The 27,294-nt window shown below is 29.5% G+C and overlaps 1 protein-coding gene across 1 annotated transcript in view; it reads left to right on the plus strand.

Annotated features, from left to right (window-relative positions):
• Window positions 1-27,294, plus strand: part of LOC134293092 (S-adenosyl-L-methionine-dependent tRNA 4-demethylwyosine synthase TYW1-like) — a 54,699-nt gene that overhangs the window by 21,527 nt on the left and 5,878 nt on the right. The window contains exons 7-15 of the mRNA XM_062959607.1: window positions 5,572-5,688; window positions 5,802-5,874; window positions 7,659-7,711; window positions 8,963-9,081; window positions 13,291-13,400; window positions 16,684-16,861; window positions 17,028-17,163; window positions 18,680-18,790; window positions 23,434-23,592. Of these exons, the coding sequence (XP_062815677.1) occupies window positions 5,572-5,688; window positions 5,802-5,874; window positions 7,659-7,711; window positions 8,963-9,081; window positions 13,291-13,400; window positions 16,684-16,861; window positions 17,028-17,163; window positions 18,680-18,790; window positions 23,434-23,592 (1,056 nt within the window). The remainder of the gene's footprint in view (window positions 1-5,571; window positions 5,689-5,801; window positions 5,875-7,658; window positions 7,712-8,962; window positions 9,082-13,290; window positions 13,401-16,683; window positions 16,862-17,027; window positions 17,164-18,679; window positions 18,791-23,433; window positions 23,593-27,294) is intronic.

The raw sequence follows: 27,294 nt of genomic DNA on the forward strand, positions 1-27,294 counted from the left end.
GGACCGCAAACCTCTATTTGGTTGGTTTCTTTGAATGATATTCGTAAAGCGTTCGTGTCGTGGCACACAGGTTACTCAGCTGTCAGACTGAATAGCCCTGTCTTTGGACCGCAAACCTCTATTTGGTTGGTTTCTTTGAATGATATTCGTAAAGCGTTGGTGTCGTGGCACACAGGTTACTCAGCTGCTAGACTGAGGAGCCCTGTCTTTGGACTGCAAATCTGTATTTGAACGAGGGATATTCGAAAGCGTTCGTGTCAGGGCACACAGGTTACTCAGCTATCAGACTGAATAACCCTGTCTTTGGACCGCAAACCTCTATTTGGTTGGTTTCTTTGAATGATATTCGTAAAGCGTTGGTGTCGTGGCACACAGGTTACTCAGCTGTCAGACTGAATAACACTGTCTTTGGACCGCAAACCTCTATTTGGTTGGTTTCTTTGAATGATATTCGTAAAGCGTTCGTGTCGTGGCACACAGGTTACTCAGCTGTCAGACTGAATAGCCCTGTCTTTGGACCGCAAACCTCTATTTGGTTGGTTTCTTTGAATGATATTCGTAAAGCGTTGGTGTCGTGGCACACAGGTTACTCAGCTGCTAGACTGAGGAGCCCTGTCTTTGGACTGCAAATCTGTATTTGAACGAGGGATATTCGAAAGCGTTCGTGTCAGGGCACACAGGTTACTCAGCTGTTAGACTGAATAGCCCTGTCTTTGGACCGCAAACCTCTATTTGGTTGGTTTCTTTGAATGATATTCGTAAAGCGTTGGTGTCGTGGCACACAGGTTACTCAGCTGTCAGACTGAATAACACTGTCTTTGGACCGCAAACCTCTATTTGGTTGGTTTCTTTGAATGATATTCGTAAAGCGTTCGTGTCGTGGCACACAGGTTACTCAGCTGTCAGACTGAATAACCCTGTCTTTGGACCGCAAACCTCTATTTGGTTGGTTTCTTTGAATGATATTCGTAAAGCGTTTTGTGTCGTGGCACACAGGTTACTCAGCTGTCAGACTGAAGAGCACTGTCCTAGGACTGCAGATCTGTATTTGAACGAGGGATATTCGTAAGCGTTGGTGCCGTGGCACACAGGTTACTCAGCTGTTAGACCGAAGGACCCTGTCTTTGGACTGCAAATTTATATTTGGCAAGTTGTTGGTTGGTTTGTTTTTTTGAATGAGTGATAAGTCATAAGCGTTGGTGTCGTGGCACACAGGTTACTCAGCTGTCAGACTGAGGAGCCCTGTCCTTGGACTGCAAATCTGTATTTGAACGAGGGATATCCGTAAGCGTTGGTGCCATGGCACACAGGTTACTCTGCTGTTAGACCGAAGGACCCTGTCTTTGGACTGCAAATTTATATTTGGATAGTTGGGGGTTTTTTTTGGTTTTTTTTTTTTTTTTTTTTTTGAATGAGTGATATTAATAAGCATTGGTGTCATGGCACACAGGTTACTCCGCTGTCAGACTGAGGAGCCCTCTCCTTGGACTGCAAATCTGTATTTGAATGAGCGATATTCGTAAGTGCTCATGTCATGGCACACAGGTTACTCTGCTGTTAGACTGACAAGCCCTGTCTTTGGACTGCAAATTTATATTTGGCTAGTTTCTTTTCTTTCTTTCTTTTGAATGAGTGATATTCATAAGTGTTCGTGTCACGGCACACAGGTTACTCAGCTGTTAGACTGAGGAGCCCTGTCTTTGGACTGCAGATCTTTATTTTCTACAAGTGATATTCATAAGCATTCATGGCGTGGCACACAGGTTACTCAGCTGTTAGACTAAAGAGCCCTGTCATTGGACTGAAAATTTATATTTGGTTAGTTTCTTTGAATGAATGATATTCGTAAGCGTTCTTGTCATGGCACACAGGTTACTCAGCTGTCAGACTGAAGAGCCCTGTCCCTTGGACTGCAAATCTTTATTTGAACGAGGGATATTTGTAAGCGTTCGTGTCACGGCACACAGGTTACTTTGCTGTTAGTCTGAGGAGCTCTGTCCTTGGACTGCAAACCTATATTTGGTTAGTTTCTTTGAACAAGGGATATTCGTAAGCGTTCATGTCATGGCACACAGGTTACTCAGCTGTTAGACTGAAGAGCCCTGTCTTTGGACTGCAAATATATATACACACACACACACACACACACACATATATATATATATATATATATATACACACACATACACGGGGTTTTTTTTGTTTTTGGTTTTTGTGTTTGTTTTTTGAATGAGTGATATTCATAAGCGTTGGTGCCATGGCACACGGGTTAGTCAGCTGTTAGACTGAAGGACCCTGTCTTTGGACTGCAAATTTATATTTGGCTAGTTGTTGGTTTGTTTTTGTTACTTTTAATGAGTGTTATTCATAAGTGTTCGTGCCATGGCACACAGGTTACTCAGCTGTCAGACTGAAGAGCCCTGTCCTTGGACTGAAAATCTGTAATTGAATGAATGATATTCGTAAGCGTTCGTGTCATGGCACACAGGTTACTCGGCTGTCAGACTGACGAGCCCTGTCTTTGGACTACAAGTCTATATTTGGTTAGTTTCTTTGAACGAGGGATATTCGTAAGCGTTTGTGTAGTGGCACACAGGTTACTCAGCAGTTGGACTGACGAGCCCTGTCTTTGGTGTGCAAATATATATTTGGCTAGTTTTTTTTTTTTAATGAGTGATATTCATAAGCGTTCGTGTAATGGCACACAGGTTACCCAGCTGTCAGACTGAAGAGCCCTGTCCTTGGACTGCAAATCTGTATTTGAACAAGAAATATTCGTAGGCGTTGGTGCCGTGGCACACAGGTTACTCCACTGTTAGACTGAGGAGCCCTCCCCTTGGACTGCGGATCTGTATTTGAACGAGGGTTATTCGTAGGCGTTGGTGCCGTGGCACACAGGTTACTCAGCTGTTAGAATGAAGAGCCCTGTCTTTGGACTGCAAATTTATATTTGGCAAGTTGTTGGTTGGTTTGTTTTTTTGAACGAGGAAAATTCGTAAGTGTTGGTGTCGTGGCACACAGGTTACTCCGCTGTTAGACTGAGGAGTTCTGTCCTTGGACTGCAGATCTTTATTTGAACGAGGGATATTCGTAAGCGTTGGTGTCGTGGCACACAGGTTACTCAGCTGTCAGACTGAAGAGCCCTGTCCTTGGACTGCAAATCTGTATTTGAACGAGGGATATCCGTAAGCGTTTGTGTCATGGCACACAGGTTACTCCGCTGTGAGACTGAGGAACCCTCCCCTTGGACTGCAAATCTGTATTTGAACGAGGGATATTCGTAGGCGTTGGTGCCACGGCACACGGGTTACTCAGCTGTTAGAATGAAGAGCCCTGTCTTTGGACTGCAAATGTATATTTGGCTTGTTGGTTTGTTTTTTTGAACGAGGAAAATTCGTAAGTGTTGGTGTCGTGGCACACAGGTTACTCTGCTGTTAGAGTGAAGGGCCCTGTCTTTGGACTGCAAATATATATTTGGCTAGTTTTTTTTTGTTTTGTTTTTTGTGGAATCAGTGATATTCATAAGCATTGGTGTCATGGCACACAGGTTACTCTGCTGCTAGACTGAAGGGCCCTGTCTTTGGACTGCAAATATATATTTGGCTAGTTTATTATTATTATTATTTTTGTGGAATCAGTGATATTCATAAGCATTGGTGTCATGGCACACAGGTTACTCTGCTGCTAGACTGAAGGGCCCTGTCTTTGGACTGCAAATATATATTTGGCTAGTTTATTATTTTTTTGTGTGTGTGGAATCAGTGATATTCATAAGCATTGGTGTCATGGCACACAGGTTACTCTGCTGTTAGAGTGAAGGGTCCTGTCTTTGGACTGCAAATATATATTTGGCTAGTTTATTTATTTATTTATTTATTGTGGAATCAGTGATATTCATAAGCATTGGTGTCATGGCACACAGGTTACTCAGCTGTTAGAGTGAAGGGCCCTGTCTTTGGACTGCAAATATATATTTGGCTAGTTTATTTTTTTTTTTTTGTGGAATCAATGATATTCATAAGCATTGGTGCCATGGCACACAGGTTACTCAGCTGTCAGACTGAAGGGCCCTGTCTTTGGACTGCAAATATATATTTGGCTAGTTTATTATTTTTTTTTGTGTGTGGAATCAATGATATTCATAAGCATTGGTGTCATGGCACACAGGTTACTCAGCTGTTAGAGTGAAGGGCCCTGTCTTTGGACTGCAAATATATATTTGGCTAGTTTATTTTTTTTTTTTTGTGGAATCAATGATATTCATAAGCATTGGTGCCATGGCACACAGGTTACTCAGCTGTCAGACTGAAGGGCCCTGTCTTTGGACTGCAAATATATATTTGGCTAGTTTATTATTATTTTTTTGTGTGTGGAATCAATGATATTCATAAGCATTGGTGTCATGGCACACAGGTTACTCAGCTGTCAGACTGAAGGGCCCTGTCTTTGGACTGCAAATATATATTTGGCTAGTTTTTTTTTTTTAGTTTGTTTTTGTGGAATCAATGATATTCATAAGCATTGGTGTCATGGCACACAGGTTACTCAGCTGTCAGACTGAAGGGCCCTGTCTTTGGACTGCAAATATATATTTGGCTAGTTTATTTTATTTTATTTTTTTTGGTGGAATCAATGATATTCATAAGCATTGGTGTCATGGCACACAGGTTACTCAGCTGCTAGACTGAAGGGCCCTGTCTTTGGACTGCAAATATATATTTGGCTAGTTTATTTTTTGTGTGGAATCAATGATATTCGTAAGCATTGGTGTCATGGCACTCAGGTTACTCAGCTGTCAGACTGAAGGGCCCTGTCTTTGGACTGCAAATATATATTTGGCTAGTTTTTTTTTTTTTAGTTTTTTTTTGTGGAATCAATGATATTCATAAGCATTGGTGTCATGGCACACAGGTTACTCAGCTGTTAGAGTGAAGGGCCCTGTCTTTGGACTGCAAATATATATTTGGCTAGTTTATTTATTTATTTATTTATTGTGGAATCAATGATATTCATAAGCATTGGTGCCATGGCACACAGGTTACTCAGCTGCTAGACTGAAGGGCCCTGTCTTTGGACTGCAAATATATATTTGGCTAGTTTATTATTATTATTATTTTTGTGGAATCAATGATATTCATAAGCATTGGTGTCATGGCACACAGGTTACTCTGCTGTTAGAGTGAAGGGCCCTGTCTTTGGACTGCAAATATATATTTGGCTAGTTTATTATTATTATTATTATTATTATTATTATTATATTTATTGTGGAATCAGTGATATTCATAAGCATTGGTGTCATGGCACACAGGTTACTCAGTTGCTAGACTGAAGGGCCCTGTCTTTGGACTGCAAATATATATTTGGCTATTTTTTTTTTTTGGTGGAATCAGTGATATTCATAAGCATTGGTGTCATGGCACACAGGTTACTCAGCTGTTAGACTGAAGGGCCCTGCCTTTTGGGCTGCAAACCTATATTTGTTTGGTTTCTTTGCCCTTGAAGTGGCCCAAAAAGATATGTACAGATATATTATATGTCTGAAGCCCTCTCCCTCCTTCTGCCCATCTTTAGGATCCCCCGGCGGATCCCTTGGAATCCAGCGGCGAAGGCGAGGAGGGGCAGGACGCGCACCCCGTGACGGACGTGGAGGATCTGGGGCCGGCCATGCGACGCATGAAGAAGGCCCAGGTATCGCCCTGCTATGATCTCATATATATATATATTATTATAATAATATAATATTTATATTATATTTATATTATGTTATGTGACACGTATGTGTGTTACGTGTTTCTCGGCAGGAGGAAGGAGAGGAGGCCGGGGAGCCCCGGGAGATGATCACGCCCGTCTTGAGAGAAGCCCTGACCAAGCAAGGTCCGCTTAAGGCCATCTAGACTGACCCAATATTGTAATAATAATAATAATAATAAAAATAATAATGTATAGGGACCCCCTAAGGCCATCTAGTCTGATCCAATATAATAATAATAATAATAATAATAATAATATAGTATAGTATAGGGACCCCTTAAGGCCATCTAGTCTGACCCAATACAATAATAATAATAATAATAATAATAATAATAATAATAATATAGTATAGGGACCCCCTAAGGCCATCTAGTCTGACCCAATACAATAATAATAATAATAATAATAATATAGTATAGGGACCCCCTAAGGCCATCTAGTCTGACCCAATACAATAATAATAATAATAATAATAATAATAATAATAATAATAATATAGTATAGGGACCCCTTAAGGCCATCTAGTCTGACCCAATGCAATAATAATAATAATAATAATAATAAATAATAATAATAATAATAATAATATAGTATAGGGGCCCCCTAAGGCCATCTAGTCTGACCCAATACAATAATAATAATAATAACAATAATAATAATGTAGTATAGGGACCCCTTAAGGCCATCTAGTCAGACCCAAAATAATAATAATAATAATAATAATAATAATAATAATAATAATAATAATAATAATATAGTATAGGGACCCCCTAAGGCCAACTACTCTGACCCAATACAATAATAATAATAATAATAATATAGTATAGGGACCCCTTAAGGCCATCTAGTCTGACCCAATATTGTAATAATAATAATAACAATAATAATAGTAATAATAATAATGTACTACAGAGACCCCCTAAGGCCATCTAGTCTGACCCAATATTGTAATAATAATAATAGTAATAGTAATAATAATAATAATGTAGTATAGGGACCCCCTAAGGCCATCTAGTCTGACCCAATACAATAATAATAATAATAATAATAATAGTAATAATAATAATGTACTACATTACCCTCTAAGGCCATCTAGTCTGACCCAATGTAATAATAATAATAATAATAATAATAATAATAATAATAATAATATGTGAATATAATATAATAATAATGTACTACAGAGACCCCCTAAGGCCATCTAATCTGGCCCTATGTAGTAATAATAATAATAATAATATGTGAATATAATGTAATAATAATAATAATATACTACAGAGACCCCCAAAGACCATCTTGTCTGACGCAATGTAATAATAATAATAATAATAATAGATGTGAATGTAATATTAACAACATAATAATAATAATAATAATAATAATAATAATAATAATGTAATATAGGGACCCCCAAAGCCCATCTCGTCTGATGCAATGTAATAATAATAATAATAATAATAATAACAATATTAATAGATGTGAATGTAATACTAACATAATAATTATAATAATAATGATTATAGGGACCCTCTAAGCCCATCTTGTCTGACGCAATGTAATAATAATAATAATAATAATAATAATAGATGTGAATAATAATAATAATAATATCTAGAAGAATTCATTATTATTAATAATATGTAATATTACTATAAGAAGTCATTAATGTATAATATTATATATAATATTCTTTATTATTAATAATATGTAATATTAATATAAGAAGTCATTAATTTATAATGTAATATATATTATTTATTGAAGAATTCATTATTATTATTAATATATAACACAAAGTGATGCAAAATAAAACATATTAATGTTATAATAGGAGTCTCCTTATGGATCATAATAATAATTATTATATATTATATATATCATAATAATAATATATTATTCTGTTCCAGGTTACAGGCTGATCGGGAGCCATTCGGGGGTGAAGCTCTGCCGCTGGACGAAGGTATGCCTTGCTTCTCATTATTATTATTATTATTATTATTATTATTATTATTGGACCACCGGGCCCACCTTCCCTGGCTTGTGCTGGAGTCTTTGCACTCCGATCTTCAAATCTTCATGATCATATCAGCTTCTCCAGTTCCCTCTCGTCAATCCCGCTGTCGCCTATTATTATTATTATTATTATTATTATTATTATTATTATTCATTTATTATTATTATCAATCCTGCTGTCACCTGGGATTGCAACTCTTGACCAGAATTTCCAATCTATATATATAAATAAGTGATGGCATCACGGCGACGCAAAAAACAACAAAACTACAGGCCCCCCAACCTCGAAATTTGACAACACAACCCATCATCCCCGCCTCTAGGTTGATACAATAAAATACTATAACAGAAAATAACTAAAAATAATACAAGAAAATAATAAAATCTATATATATAAAAGAGTGATGGCATCACGGCAACGCACAACACAACAAAACTACAGGCCCCCCAACCTCGAAATTTGACAACACAACCCCTCATCCATGCCTCTAGGTTGATACAATAAAATACTATAACAGAAAATAACTAAAAATAATACAAGAAAATAATAAAATCTATATATATAAAAGAGTAATGGCATCAGGGCAACGCACAAAACAACAAAACTACAGGCCCCCCAACCTCGAAATTTGACAACACAACCCATCATCCACGCCTCTAGGTTGATACAATAAAATACTATAACAGAAAATAACTAAAAATAATACAAGAAAATAATAAAATCTATATATATAAAAGAGTGATGGCATCACGGCGACCCACAAAACAACAAAACGACAGGCCCCCCAACCTCGAAATTTGACAACACAACCCATCATCCACGCCTCTAGGTTGATACAACAAAAAGAAAAGGAAAATAAAGTCCTAATTAGAGAGAGAGAGGAATAATTGCTTTTATCCAATTGCTGCCAGTTAGAAGGCTAAGCTCCTCCAACTTGGTCTCCTAGCAACCCAATAAAAAATAATAAAAACACTAAAAATTAATACAATAAAATACTATAATAACAGAAAATAACTAAAAATAATACAAGAAAATAATAAAATATAATAAATAAAAAGATTAATAAAAAATGCAAATAACGTCAAATAAAAATCCCACAACAACTTTTAACCAATAGCACCATTACTTTGCCACCGCAACGTGTGGCCGGGCACAGCTAGTTACATATATATCCACGTCTCTCTGTCTCCTTTGCAGTCGATGCTGCGTGGCCGTGGCGGGTGCTACAAGCACACTTTCTACGGGATCGAGAGCCACCGATGCATGGAGGCCACCCCCAGCCTGGCCTGCGCCAACAAGTGCGTCTTCTGCTGGAGGTAGATTAACAATATTATTAGCATCCTATTAGTGTCTATTATTATTATTATTATTATTATTATATTACTATATTATTATATTATAATATATATATATAAAAGAGTTGTGGTGTCGCGGCGGCCGACAAAACAACAAAACTAAACATTGAGTACAAAAATGCGTTGGATAATCCAGAACGTTGGATAAGCGAGTGTTGGATGAGTGAGACTCCACTGTAATAAGTTAATAATAATATATAACAGTAATATAATAATAATATATAATAATATAATATATAACAGTAATATCATATAATAATAATGTATAACAGTAATATAGTAATATATAAAAATATAATATAATAATATATAACAATAATAATATATAACAGTAATATAATAATAATAATTATTATTATTATGGAGGTAGGCACGACATACTATTGTTAGATAGGCACGACATACTATTATTAGGATCCCATCCTTGTCTCCACTGTAGTATTATTATTATTACTATTATTATTATTATTATATTACTATATTATTATATTATTATATATATATAAAAGAGTTGTGGTGTCGCGGCGGCCGACAAAACAACAAAACTAAACATTGAGTACAAAAATGCGTTGGATAATCCAGAACGTTGGATAAGCGAGTGTTGGATAAGTGAGACTCCACTGTAATAAGTTAATAATAATATATAACAGTAATATAATTATAATATATAATAATATAATATATAACAGTAATATCATATAATAATAATGTATAACAGTAATATAGTAATATATAAAAATATAATATAATAAGATATAACAATAATAATATATAACAGTAATATAATAATAATAATTATTATTATTATGGAGGTAGGCACGACATACTATTGTTAGATAGGCACGACATACTATTATTAGGATCCCATCCTTGTCTCCACTGTAGTATTATTATTATTACTATTATTATTATTATTATATTACTATATTATTATATTATTATATATATATAAAAGAGTTGTGGTATCGGGGCGGCCGACAAAACAACAAAACTAAACATTGAGTACAAAAATGCGTTGGATAATCCAGAACGTTGGATAAGCGAGTGTTGGATGAGTGAGACTCCACTGTAATAAGTTAATAATAATATATAACAGTAATATAATAATAATATATAATAATATAATATATAACAGTAATATCATATAATAATAATGTATAACAGTAATATAGTAATATATAAAAATACAATATAATATTATTATTATATTACTATATTATTATATTATTATATATATATAAAAGAGTTGTGGTGTCGCGGCGGCCGACAAAACAACAAAACTAAACATTGAGTACAAAAATGCGTTGGATAATCCAGAACGTTGGATAAGCGAGTGTTGGATAAGTGAGACTCCACTGTAATAAGTTAATAATAATATATAACAGTAATATAATAATAATATATAATAATATAATATATAACAGTAATATCATATAATAATAATGTATAACAGTAATATAGTAATATATAAAAATATAATATAATAAGATATAACAATAATAATATATAACAGTAATATAATAATAATAATTATTATTATTATGGAGGTAGGCACGACATACTATTGTTAGATAGGCACGACATACTATTATTAGGATCCCATCCTTGTCTCCACTGTAGTATTATTATTATTACTATTATTATTATTATTATATTACTATATTATTATATTATTATATATATATAAAAGAGTTGTGGTATCGGGGCGGCCGACAAAACAACAAAACTAAACATTGAGTACAAAAATGCGTTGGATAATCCAGAACGTTGGATAAGCGAGTGTTGGATAAGTGAGACTCCACTGTAATAAGTTAATAATAATATATAACAGTAATATAATTATAATATATAATAATATAATATATAACAGTAATATCATATAATAATAATGTATAACAGTAATATAGTAATATATAAAAATACAATATAATATTATTATTATATTACTATATTATTATATTATTATATATATATAAAAGAGTTGTGGTGTCGCGGCGGCCGACAAAACAACAAAACTAAACATGGAGTACAAAAATGCGTTGGATAATCCAGAACGTTGGATAAGCGAGTGTTGGATAAGTGAGACTCCACTGTAATAAGTTAATAATAATATATAACAGTAATATATAATAATATAATATATAACAGTAATATCATATAATAATAATGTATAACAGTAATATAGTAATATATAAAAATACAATATAATAATATATAACAATAATAATATATAACAGTAATATAATAATTATTATTATTATTATTATGGAGGTAGGCACGACATACTATTGTTAGATAGGCACGACATACTATTATTAGGATCCCATCCTTGTCTCCACTGTATTATTATTATTATTATATATTATTATGTTATATATTATTATATTACTGTTATATATTATGGAGGTAGGCACAAAATGCTATTAGGATCCCATCCTTGTCTCCATTGTTTTATTATACTATTATTAGGATCCCATCCTTGTCTCCACTGTATTATTATTATTATTATTATTATTATTATTAATTTATTATTAATTTATTATTATGTTATATATTATTATTATTATATATTATTATGTTATATATTATTATATTACTGTTATATATTATGGAGGTAGGCACAACATGCTATTAGGATCCCATCCTTGTCTCCATTGTTTTATTATTATTATTATTATTATTATTATTATTTTATTATTATGTTATATATTATTATTGTTATATATTATTATGTTATATATTATTATTATATTATATTACTGGTATATATTATTTAGATAGGCACGACATACTATTATTAGGATCCCATCCTTGTCTCCATTGTATTATAATTATTATATGTTATTATTATATTACTGCTATATATGTTATATATTATTATATATTAATATATGTTATATATTATTATTATATTACTGGTATATATTGTTTTTATTATGTTTTATATTATTATTGTTATATAGTATTATATTTTTATGTATTAATATATTACTGTTATATATTATTATATTATATTACTGATATATATTTTATTATGTTATATATTATTATTGTTATATATAAAATATAATTATATTTTATATATTAATATATTACTGTTATATATTATTATATATTATTATCTTTTATATTATAATTTTAAATTTTTATATATTATTATATTACTGTTATATATATATATATATACTATGTTATATATTATTGTTTTATATTATTATAATTGTATATGTTATTGTTAAATATTATTATATATGATTATCTTATATATTATATTATATTTTATATGTTAATATATTAGTTATACATTATCATATTATATTACTGTTATATATCTTATTATATTATATATTATTATTTTTATATATTTTTACATATTAATATATTACTGTTATATATTATTATATATGATTATTATCTTATATTATCATATATTATAATATTATATTTTGATATATTATATTACTGTTATACATTATATTATATTACTTACATATTTTTATTATGTTATATATTATTATTGTTATATATTATATATGATTATTATCTTATATTATATATTATTATATTATATTTTATATATTAATATATTACTGTTATACATTATTATATTATATTACTGTTATATATATATATAATGTTATATATTATTATTGTTATATATTATTATATTATATTTTTATATATTAATATATTCCTGTTATATATTATATTATATTACTGTTATATATTTTATTATGTTATATATTATTTGTTATATATTATTATATTTTTATATATTAATATATTCCTGTTATATATTATTATATATGATTATTATCATATATTATTATATTATATTTTTATATATTAATATATTACTGTTATACATTATTATTATATGATATTACTGTTATATTATTATTATATTACTGTTATATATTATTATTAACTTATTACAGTGGAGTCTCACTCATCCAACACTCGCTTATCTAACGTTCTGGATTATCCAACGCATTTTTGTACTCAATGTTTAGTTTTGTTTTGTCGGCCGCCGCGACACCACAACTCTTTTATATATATATGTATAATATATATAAATATATATATATATATATAGATAGATAGATAGATAGATAATATATAAAATAATAATATATATAATATATATATATATATCCTTTCCCCCCGCAGGCATCACACGAATCCGGTCGGGACCGAGTGGCGCTGGAAGACGGACGACCCGGAAGTGATCTTCAAGGAAGCCCTGGAGAACCACCTCGGCCTCATCCGACAGTTCAAAGGTAAAGGCCACATATAACAATAATAATAATAATAATAATAATAATAATAATAATAATAATAACGGGGAGGGCAATGATAATAATTTCAAAAACCGCAATGTGTGAGTAGATAAATAGGTACTGCTTGAGTGGGGAGGTATTTTAAGGAAATTGCCGGAATAGTGATACCAAGTCATGAGATGTATTAACAGCAACAAAATAATAATAATAATAATAATAATAATAATAATATAATGTAAGTCATGAGATATAGAATATACAATAAATATTATAATAATATAGTTCTTATACTGGCAGTCATGGTGCTCATGTCATAAGATATAGAATATAAAATAATAATAATAATAATAATAATATAATGTAAGTCATGAGATACAGAATATACAATAAATATTATAATAATATAGTAATAATACTGGCACTCATGGTGGTCATGTCATGAGATCTAGAATGTATGTGAAATATAATAATAACAATAACAACATTATATAATAGCATATAATAATAATAAAGATGATACGGGCACTCATGATGTATAATAATAGAATAATAATAATGCTGGCACTCAGGAGGGTCATGTCATGAGATATAGAATATATAATAATAATAATAATAATAATAATAATAATAATAATAATAATAATAATAATAATAATATATGGACACTCATGATGGTCAAGTCATGAGATATAGAATGCAAAATAAATATAATAATAATAATAATAATAATAATAATAATAATAATAATGCTAGCACTCAGGAGGGTCAAGTCATGAGATATAGAATAGATAATAATAATAATAATAATAATAATAATATGGACACTCATGATGGTCAAGTCATGAGATATAGAATGCAAAATAAATATAAATATAATAATAATAATAATAATAATAATAATAATAATGCTGGCACTCAGGAGGGTCAAGTCATGAGATATAGAATAGATAATAATAATAATAATAATAATAATAATATGGACACTCATGATGGTCAAGTCATGAGATATAGAATGCAAAATAAATATAAATATAATAATAATAATAATAATAATAATAATAATAATAATAATAATAATGCTAGCACTCAGGAGGGTCAAGTCATGAGATATAGAATAGATAATAATAATAATAATAATAATAATAATATGGACACTCATGATGGTCAAGTCATGAGATATAGAATGCAAAATAAATATAAATATAATAATAATAATAATAATAATAATAATAATAATAATGCTGGCACTCAGGAGGGTCAAGTCATGAGATATAGAATAGATAATAATAATAATAATAATAATAATAATAATAATAATAATATGGACACTCATGATGGTCAAGTCATGAGATATAGAATAGATAATAATAATAATAATAATAATAATAATAATAATAATAATAATATGGACACTCATGATGGTCAAGTCATGAGATATAGAATGCATAATAAATATAATAATAATAATAATAATGCTGGCACTCAGGAGGGTCAAGTCATGAGATATAGAATAGATAATAATAATAATAATAATAATAATAATAATAATAATAATAATAATAATAATATATGGGCACTCATGATGACCAAGTCATGAGATATAGAATAGATAATAAATATAATAATAATAATAATAATAATAATAATAATAATAATAATAATAATAATAATATATGGGCACTCATGATGACCAAGTCATGAGATATAGAATAGATAATAAATATAATAATAATAATAATAATAATAATAATAATAATAATAATATACTAGCACTCATGATGGTGAAGTCATGATCTATAGAATAGATAATAAATATAATAATAATAATAATAATAATAATATACTAGCACTCATGATGGTGAAGTCATGATCTATAGAATAGATAATAAATATAATAATAATAATAATAATAATAATATACTAGCACTCATGATGGTGAAGTCATGATCTATAGAATAGATAATAAATATAATAATAATAATAATATACTAGCACTCATGATGGTGAAGTCATGATCTATGGAATAGATAATAATAATAATAATAATAATAATAATAATAATAATAATAATAATATAATAATGCTGGGACTCAGGAAGGTCAAGTCATGAGATATAGAATATATAATAAACATAATATAATAATAATAAAACCAATAATGGCACTCATGATGGTCAAGTCATGAGATATAGAATATATAATATAATAATAATAATAATAATAATATATGGGCACTCATGATGGTCAAGTCATGAGATATAGAATATATAATATAATAATAATAATAATAATAATATATGGGCACTCATGATGGTCAAGTCATGAGATATAGAATATATAATATAATAATAATAATAATAATAATAATAATATATGGGCACTCATGATGGTCAAGTCATGAGATATAGAATAGATATTATTATTATTATTATTATTATTATTATTATTATTATTATTATTAAGATATGGGAACTCATGATGGTCATGTCACGAGATACAGACCATAGAATAAATATAATTATAATATAATATAATATAATATAATGGTGTCCTTGGTGCAGGGGCTCCGGGGGTGCGAGAGTCATTTAGTGGTGCAGGACCGGAACACCATTACTCTTTTATATATATAGATAATGCTGGCACTCAGGAGGGTCAAGTCATGAGATATAGAATAGATATTATTATTATTATTATTATTATTATTATTATATTAATATATGGGCACTCATGATGGTCATGTCACGAGATACAGACCATAGAATAAATATAAATATAATATAATATAGTATAATATAATATAATAGTGTCCTTGGTGCAGGGGCTCCGGGGGTGCGAGAGTCATTTAGTGGTGCGGGACCGGAACACCATTACTCTTTTATATATATAGATAATGCTGGCACTCAGGAGGGTCAAGTCATGAGATATAGAATAGATATTATTATTATTATTATTATTATTATATTAAGATATGGGCACTCATGATGGTCATGTCACGAGATACAGACCATAGAATAAATATAATATAATATAGTATAATATAATATAATAGTGTCCTTGGTGCAGGGGCGAGAGTCATTTAGTGGTGCGGGACCGGAACACCCTTACTCTTTTATATATATAGATAATGCTGGCACTCAGGAGGGTCAAGTCATGAGATATAGAATAGATATTATTATTATTATTATATTAATATATGGGCACTCATGATGGTCATGTCACGAGATACAGACCATAGAATAAATATAATTATAATATAATATATTATCACGGTGTGCTTGTTGCAGGGGCCCCGGGGGTGCTCGAGGACCGGCTGTGGGGGGCGCTGAGGCCCGGTCACTGTGCTCTGTCTCTGGTGGGGGAGCCCATCCTGTACCCACACATCAACGCCTTCCTGGGCCTCCTCCACCGTCACCGCATCTCCAGCTTCCTCGTCACCAACGCACAGTTCCCCCACCAGCTCCGGTGAGTCTCCCATCGTCCCCCCACAAACCCCCCACTATTGCTGGAATGGCACCCAGGACTACCTATCCCATCCCTCGTGACCCTGGGACTCCTCTGGGGCGGGGGGGGGGGGTCACCCGAGGTCGGCTGGACTGAACGTTGTTTCCTCCTTCCTTGGGGGGCGCAGGGGGCTGGACCCGGTGACGCAGCTGTACGTGAGTGTAGACGGGGCCACCAAAGAAAGCCTCAAGCGCATCGACCGCCCGCTCTTCAAGGACTTCTGGCCGCGATTCCGCGAGAGCCTGGCCGCCCTCGCACAAAAGGTGCCTCCCGGAAGAGCCCTCTCATTGTTAGCTATTATCATCATCATTATTATTATTATTGGGTTGTTGGATATATAATATAATATAATTATATATTATTAATTATATATTATATATTATTATAATACAGTAGAGCAGGGGTCCTCAAACTTTTAAAGCAGAGGGCCAGTCTGCAATTCTTCAGACTGTTGAGGGGCCGAATTATCATTTGAAGAAAAAAAAAAATGAACACTGCATATGTCTTATTTGTAGTGCGATACAACAATAACAATGAAAGAACAATACAATATTTAAAAATGAAAACAATTTTAACCAACATAAACCTATCAGGATTTCAATGGAAAGTGTGGGCCTGATATTGGCCAATGAGATAGTCAAGTTAATTAGGATTGTTGTTGTTGTTGTTGTTGTTGTTGTTGTGTGCCTTCAAGTCATGTCAGACTTTGGCCGAGCCTAAGTCTAAAATATTTATTCATTTACTACCTTTATTTACTACATTTATATCCCACCCTTCTCACCCCGAAGGGGACTCAGAGCAGCTGTATGTACATACAATATATTATATTATTAGCATAGCACAATATTAGCATTATATATTACTATATTGAACTATACCACTATACTGTAATATTATATGTAATATATAACATATAATATTATTATACGGTATTATTATTAGTATTATATTGTATAACATTAATATATATTATCAATATTATATGTAATATAATATTATATTATTATAATATATTATATTACTACTACTACTACTACTAATAATATATTATTATTATTATTATTATTATTATTATTATTATTATTATTATATGTGATATTCCAGAATGAAGAAGACGGGGCCAGGAAGACTTCTTTCCACCATGTCTCCTGTATCATTTTAATGATATAATAATATATAATAATATTATACTATACTTATAATATATTGTATATACATGTAATATTAATAATAATATTATTATGATGTAATACAACGTAGCAATAATTGTAATTCACTATTATAATTGTATATTTATATTACATGCAATATTACTAATAATATTGAAATATTAGTTGTATAATATAATATATTGTACGTATATATACTTGTAAACTGTCCTGAGTCCCCTTATAATAATAATAATAATTATAATTATAATTATAATAATATCTATTCTATATCTCATGACTTGACCCTCCTGAGTGCCAGCATTATCTATATATATAAAAGAGTAAGGGTGTTCCGATCCCGCACCACTAAATGAGGTGAGAAGGGCAGGAAATAAATATTGCAAATAAATAAATAAATAAAATATATACAATATATTATATTATTAAAACTGATATAAAAATATGATATTATAAAAATGAGGGCGGGGGCCAGGTAAATAGCCTTGGAGGGCCGCATCCGGCCCCCGGGCCTTAGTTTGGGGACCCCTGCAGTAGAGTCTCACTTATCCAACACTCGCTTATCCAACGTTTATGTTGGATTAATTATTTTATTTTCCCGCCTCCCCAGAAACAGCGCACGGTCTATCGGCTGACGCTGGTCAAAGCCTGGAATGTGGACGAACTGAAGGCCTACGCCGACTTGGTGGCCCTCGGGACCCCGGACTTCATTGAGGTCAAGGTGAGCGATGGGACAGAGAGTAGGAAGAAGTCCCTGAGATGGGTCAGAGCAGAATAGCAATAATAATAATAATAATAATAATAATAATAATAATAATATCACAGCAGACAAAAAACCAGTACAAGAAAACCGTACTACAAACTAGAGCTGACAAAAACCAGTACAAGAAAATCGCACTACAAACTAGAACTGACAAAAACCAGTACAAGAAAACCACACTACAAACTAGAGCTGACAAAAACCAGTACAAGAAAACCGCACTACAAACTAGAGCTGACAAAAACCAGTACAAGAAAACCGCACTACAAACTAGAGCTGACAAAAACCAGTACAAGAAAACCGCACTACAAACTAGAGCTGACAAAAACCAGTACATGAAAACCGCACTACAAACTAGAGCTGACAAAAAACCAGTACAAGAAAACCGCACTACAAACTAGAGCTGACAAAAACCAGTACAAGAAAACCGCACTACAAACTAGAGCTGACAAAAACCAGTACAAGAAAACCGCACTACAAACTAGAGCTGACAAAAACCAGTACAAGAAAACCGCACTACAAACTAGAGCTGACAGCTGGCACAACGAAACATTGCATGGAAAGTTCCTTGACAAAATTGAAGGAAAAGCTGAGAAGGAGAAGACCTGGCTCTGGCTCACAAATGGGACCCTGAAGAAGGAGACAGAAGGCCTGATCCTTGCAGCCCAGGAGCAAGCCATCAGGACAAATGCAATTAATAATAATAATAATAATAATAATAATAATAATAATAATAATAGAAGACCTGGCTCTGGCTCACGAATGGGACCCTGAAGAAGGAGACAGAAGGCCTGATCCTTGCAGCCCAGGAGCAAGACATCAGGACAAAGGCAATTCAGGCCAAGATCGAAAAATCAGCTGATGACCCAAAATGCAGACTGTGCAAGGAAGCTGACGAAACCATTGATCATATCCTCAGCTGCTGTAAGAAAATCGCACAGACAGACTACAAACAGAGGCACAACTATGTGGCCCAAATGATTCATGGGAACTTATGCCTCAAGTACCACCTCCCAGCAGGAAAGAACTGGTGGGATCACAAACCTGCAAAAGTATTGGAAAATGAGCACGCAAAGATACTGTGGGACTTCCGAATCCAGACTGACAAAGTTCTGGAACACAACACACCAGACATCACAGTTGTGGAAAAGAACAAAAGGTTTGGATCATGGATGTCGCCATCCCAGGTGAAAAACAACAGGAAAAACTCAGCCGCTCTCAGGACCTCAAGATTGAACTTCAAAGACTCTGGCAGAAACCAGTGCAGGTGGTCCCGGTGGTGATGGGCACACTGGGTGCCGTGCCGAAAGATCTCAGCCGGCATTTGGAGACAATAGACATTGACAAAATCACCATCTGCCAACTGCAAAAGGCCACCCGACTGGGATCTGCAGCATCATCCGAAAATACATCACACAGTCCTATATTATAATAATAATAATAATAACAACAACAATAATAATAATACATCACACAGTCCTAGACACTTGGGAAGTGTTCGACTTGTGGTTTTGTGATACGAAATCCAGCATATCTATCTTGTTTGCTGTGTCATAATAAAATAATAATAATAGTAATAATAATAATAATAACAATATAATAACAATAGTTACAAATAATAAGAATGGGTAATAATATAATAGTAATATAGTAATAAGGGATAATAGTATAATAGGAATACAGTAGAGTCTCACTTATCCAAGCTAAACGGGCCGGCAGAAGCTTGGATAAGCGAATAACTTGGATAATAAGGAGGGATTAAGGAAAAGCCTATTAAACATCAAATTAGGTTATGATTTTACAAATTAAGCGCCAAAACTTCATGTTATACAACAAATTGGACAGAAAAAGTAGTTCAATACGCAGTAATGTTATGTTGTAATTACTGTATTTACGAATTTAGCACCAAAATATCACGATATATTGGAAACATTGACTACAAAAATGGCTTGGATAATCCAGAGGCTTGGATAAGCAAGGCTTGGATAAGTGAGACTCTACTGTATTAATATAATAGTAATAGTAACAAAAATGTATAATAATAATAATAATGGATAGTAATATGATAGTGATAATAATATAATTGTAATAGTAACAAAATGGATAATAATATAATAGTAATATATAATAGTAACAAAAATGTATAATAATAATAAGAATGGATAATAATATAATAGTAATAAAAATGTATAATAATAATAAGGGATAATAGTATAATAGTAATATTAATATAATCGTAATAGTAACAAAAATGTATAATAATAATGGATAGTAGTATAATAGTAATCTATATATATAAAAGGGTAATGGCGTTTCGGCCTCGGACAAAACAACAAAACTACACATCCCAGAAACACTAAACTCGGCAGCACAACCCCTCATCCATGCCTCTACGTTCATACAACAAAAGTTCCAGCTACTCCAGAAAACGGCCAGGCTTTGAGGCTGCAAGGCTATTCACTGCTATTCCACCTGGCCAACAAAGGATTCCCATAAGCCACAGCAACGCGTGGCCGGGCAAAGCTAGTTATAATATAATAATAACAAAAATGTATAATAATAATAATAATAATAATAATAATAATAATAATAATAAGTAATATAATAGTAATAATAATAGTAATAGTAACAAAATGTATAATAATAATAATAATAATAAGGGATAATAGTATAATAGTAATATTAATATAATAGTAATAGTAACAAAAATGTATAATAATAATAATAATGGATAGTAATATAATAGTAATAATAATAGTAATAGTAACAAAATGTATACTACTAATAATAATAAGGGATAATAGTATAATAGTAATATTAATATAATAGTTATAGTAACAAAAATGGAAAATAATAATAATAATAATAATGGATAGTAATATAATAGTAATAATAATAGTAATAGTAACAAAATGTATACTAATAATAATAATAAGGGATAATAGTATAATAGTAATATTAATATAATAGTAATAGTAACAAAAATGGAAAATAATAATAATAATAATAATAATAATGGATAGTAATAGTAACAAAAATGGAAAATAATAATAATAATGGATAGTAATATAATAGTAATAATTCTAGTAATAGTAACAAAAATGCATAATAATAATAATGGATAATAATACAATATTAATAGTAACAAATAATTAGAATGGGTAATAATATAATAGTAATATATAATAGTAGTAGAAACAAAAATATATAATAATAATAATAATAATAATAATAATAATAATGGATAGTAATATAATAGTAATGTATAATAGTAATAGTAACAAAAATATAATAATAATAATAATAATAATAATAATAATAATAATAATAATAATAATGGATAGTAATATAATAGTAATATATAATAGTAATAGTAACAAAAATATAATAATAATAATAAGAAGAAGAATGGATAGTAATATAATAGTAATATATAATAGTAGTAACAAAAATGTATAATAATGATAATGGATAATAATATAATAGTAATAGTAACAAATAATAAGAATGGATAGTAATATAATAGTAATATATAATAGTAGTAACAAAAATGTATAATAATAATGATAATGGATAATAATATAATAGTAATAGTAACAAATAATAAGAATGGATAGTAATATAATAGTAATATATAATAGTAGTAACAAAAATGTATAATAATAATGATAATGGATAATAATATAATAGTAATAGTAACAAATAAGAAGAATGGATAGTAATATAATAGTAATATATAATAGTAGTAACAAAAATGTATAATAATGATAATGGATAATAATATAATAGTAATAGTAACAAATAATAAGAATGGATAGTAATATAATAGTAATATATAATAGTAGTAACAAAAATGTATAATAATAATGATAATGGATAATAATATAATAGTAATAGTAACAAATAATAGGAATGGATATATATATAATAGTAATATATATAATATATATATATAGTAATAGTATATAATAGTAATAGTATAGTAATAGTATAGTAATATATATATATATATATATATATATATATATATATATATATATATATATATAGTATATATATAGTATATATAGTATAGTAATAGTATAGTAATAGTATAGTAATAGTAATAGTATAGGTATAATATTATAATAATAATATAGTAATTCCTTCTTGGCTGAAGAGGGAGTATAGTAATAGTATAGTAATAGTAATAGTATAGGTATAATATTATAATAATAATATAGTAATTCCTTCTTGGCTGAAGAGGGAGTATAGTAATAGTATAGTAATAGTAATAGTATAGGTATAATATTATAATAATAATATAGTAATTCCTTCTTGGCTGAAGAGGGAGTATAGTAATAGTATAGTAATAGTAATAGTATAGGTATAATATTATAATAATAATATAGTAATTCCTTCTTGGCTGAAGAGGGTTAGGTTGGATGGTCTTTGGGGGTCCCTCCTCGGGGTGGCCCTCTGCGGGGAGGGATCGGGTGTTGGGTGAATAATAATAATAATAATAATAATAATAATATTATAATATTAATAATAATAATAATAATAATAATAGTATTAATGCCTGGTCCTGTCGTGGTGGTAACGTGTCCTGTGTCTCCTCGCAGGGGGTGACCTACTGCGGGGCGGGGGGCCTGACGCTGGCCAACGTGCCCTGGCACGAGGAGGTGCTGCGCTTCGCCCAGGAGCTGGCCACCCTCCTCCCGGACTACGAGGTGGCCTCCGAGCACAAGCACTCCAACTGCCTCCTCATCGCCCACAACAAGGTAAGAAGGCCCGGGTCCTCGGGAAGGTCGGGTGTCCGTTTGCGGGGACCTCATCTCTCCCAACATAGCGTTCGAACTGACCTACGATCACAACCCTGTCGAACCTGAGACAGGTAAAACAGTTCTATTATTGGGACACATTATATACGGTATTCGCATACCGACTATCACAAACCTGTCGAACCTGAGACAGGTAAAACATATTGGGACATATTATATAAGGCATTTTTTGCATACCGACTATCACTATCAAGATATTATTATTATTATTATTATTATTATTATTATTATTATTATTATTATTATTATTATTAATATATATTGGGACATATTATATAAGGCATTTGCATACCTACTATCACTATCAATATTATTATTATTATTTATATTGGGACATATTATATAAGGCATTTGCATACCGACTATCACTATCAACATATTATTATTATTATTATTATTATTATTATTATTATTATTATTATTTATATATATTGGGACATATTATATAAGGCATTTGCATACCTACTATCACTATCAATATATTATTATTATTATTATTATTATTATTTATATATATTGGGACATATTATATAAGGCATTTGCATACCTACTATCACTATCAATATATTATTATTATTTTTATTATTATATATTGGGACATATTATATAAGGCATTTGCATACCGACTATCACTATCAATATATTATTATTATTATTATTATTTATATATATTGGGACATATTATATAAGGCATTTGCATACCTACTATCACTATCAATATATTATTATTATTATTATTATTATTATTATTATTATTATTTATATTGGGACATATTATATAAGGCATTTGCATACCGACTATCACTATCAATATATTATTATTATTATTATTATTTATATATATTGGGACATATTATATAAGGCATTTGCATACCTACTATCACTATCAATATATTATTATTATTATTATTATTATTATTATTATTTATATTGGGACATCTTATATAAGGCATTTGCATACCGACTATCACTATCAATATATTATTATTATTATTATTATTATTATTATTATTATTTATATATATTGGGACATATTATATAAGGCATTTGCATACCGACTATCACTATCAATATATTATTATTATTATTATTATTATTATTATTTATATTGGGACATATTATATAAGGCATTTGCATACCGACTATCACTATCAATATATTATTATTATTATTATTATTATTATTATTATTATTATTATTATTATTATTATTTATATTGGGACATATTATATAAGGCATTTGCATACCAACTATCACTATCAATATATTATTATTATTATTATTATTATTATTTATATTGGGACATATTATATAAGGCATTTGCATACCGACTATCACTATCAATATATTATTATTATTATTATTATTATTATTATTATTATTATTATTATTATTATTTATATTGGGACATATTATATAAGGCATTTGCATACCGACTATCACTATCAATATATTATTATTATTATTATTATTATTATTATTATTATTTATATATATTGGGACATATTATATAAGGCATTTGCATACCGACTATCACTATCAATATATTATTATTATTATTATTATTATTATTATTATTTATATTGGGACATATTATATAAGGCATTTGCATACCGACTATCACTATCAATATATTATTATTATTATTATTATTATTATTATTATTATTATTATTATTTATATTGGGACATATTATATAAGGCATTTGCATACCTACTATCACTATCAATATATTATTATTATTATTATTATTTATATTGGGACATATTATATAAGGCATTTGCATACCGACTATCACTATCAATATATTATTATTATTATTATTATTATTATTATTATTATTATTATTATTATTTATATTGGGACATATTATATAAGGCATTTGCATACCGACTATCACTATCAATATATTATTATTATTATTATTATTATTATTATTATTATTATTATTATTATTATTTATATTGGGACATATTATATAAGGCATTTGCATACCGACTATCACTATCAATATATTATTATTATTATTATTATTATTATTATTATTATTATTATTTATATATATATATTGGGACATATTATATAAGGCATTTGCATACCGACTATCACTATCAATATATTATTATTATTATTATTATTATTATTATTATTATTATTTATATTGGGACATATTATATAAGGCATTTGCATACCTACTATCACTATCAATATATTATTATTATTATTATTATTATTATTATTATTATTATTATTTATATATATATATTGGGACATATTATATAAGGCATTTGCATACCGACTATCACTATCAATATATTATTATTATTATTATTATTATTATTATTATTATTATTATTTATATTGGGACATATTATATAAGGCATTTGCATACCGACTATCACTATCAATATATTATTATTATTATTATTATTATTATTATTATTATTATTATTATTATTTATATTGGGACATATTATATAAGGCATTTGCATACCGACTATCACTATCAATATATTATTATTATTATTATTATTATTATTATTATTATTATTATTTATATATATATATTGGGACATATTATATAAGGCATTTGCATACCGACTATCACTATCAATATATTATTATTATTATTATTATTATTATTATTATTATTATTATTATTTATATTGGGACATATTATATAAGGCATTTGCATACCGACTATCACTATCAATATATTATTATTATTATTATTATTATTATTATTATTATTATTATTATTTATTTATATTGGGACATATTATATAAGGCATTTGCATACCGACTATCACTATCAATTTATTATTCTTATTATATGGACACTCATGATGGTCAAGTCATGAGATATAGAATGCATAGTAAATATAATAATTATAATATAATAATAATGCTGGCACAGGAGGGTCAAGTCATGAGATATATAATATAATTATAATAATAATAATATATGGACACTCATGATGGTCAAGTCATGAGATATAGAATGCATAATAAATATAATAAATATAATAATAATGCTGGCACTCAGGAGGGTCAAGTCATGAGATAAATAATAATAATAATAATAATAATAATAATAATAATAATAATAATAATAATAATATATGGACACTCATGATGGTCAAGTCATGAGATATAGAATGCATAATAAATATAATATAATAATAATATACTGGCAGTCATGATGGTCAAGTCATGAGATATAGAATATATAACAATAATAATAATAATAATAATAATAATAATAATATATGGACACTCATGATGGTCAAGTCATGAGATATAGAATCCATAATAAATATAATAAACATAATAATAATGCTGGCACTCAGGAGGGTCAAGTCATGAGATAAATAATAATAATAATAATAATAATAATAATAATAATAATATATGGACACTCATGATGGTCAAGTCATGAGATATAGAATCCATAATAAATATAATAAATATAATAATAATGCTGGCACTCAGGAGGGTCAAGTCATGAGATATAGAATATATAACAATAATAATAATAATAATAATAATAATATATGGACACTCATGATGGTCAAGTCATGAGATATAGAATCCATAATAAATATAATAAACATAATAATAATGCTGGCACTCAGGAGGGTC

This window comes from Anolis carolinensis, unplaced genomic scaffold (assembly GCF_035594765.1).
Source record: "Anolis carolinensis isolate JA03-04 unplaced genomic scaffold, rAnoCar3.1.pri scaffold_7, whole genome shotgun sequence".
NCBI classification, from domain to species: Eukaryota; Metazoa; Chordata; class Lepidosauria; order Squamata; family Dactyloidae; genus Anolis; species Anolis carolinensis.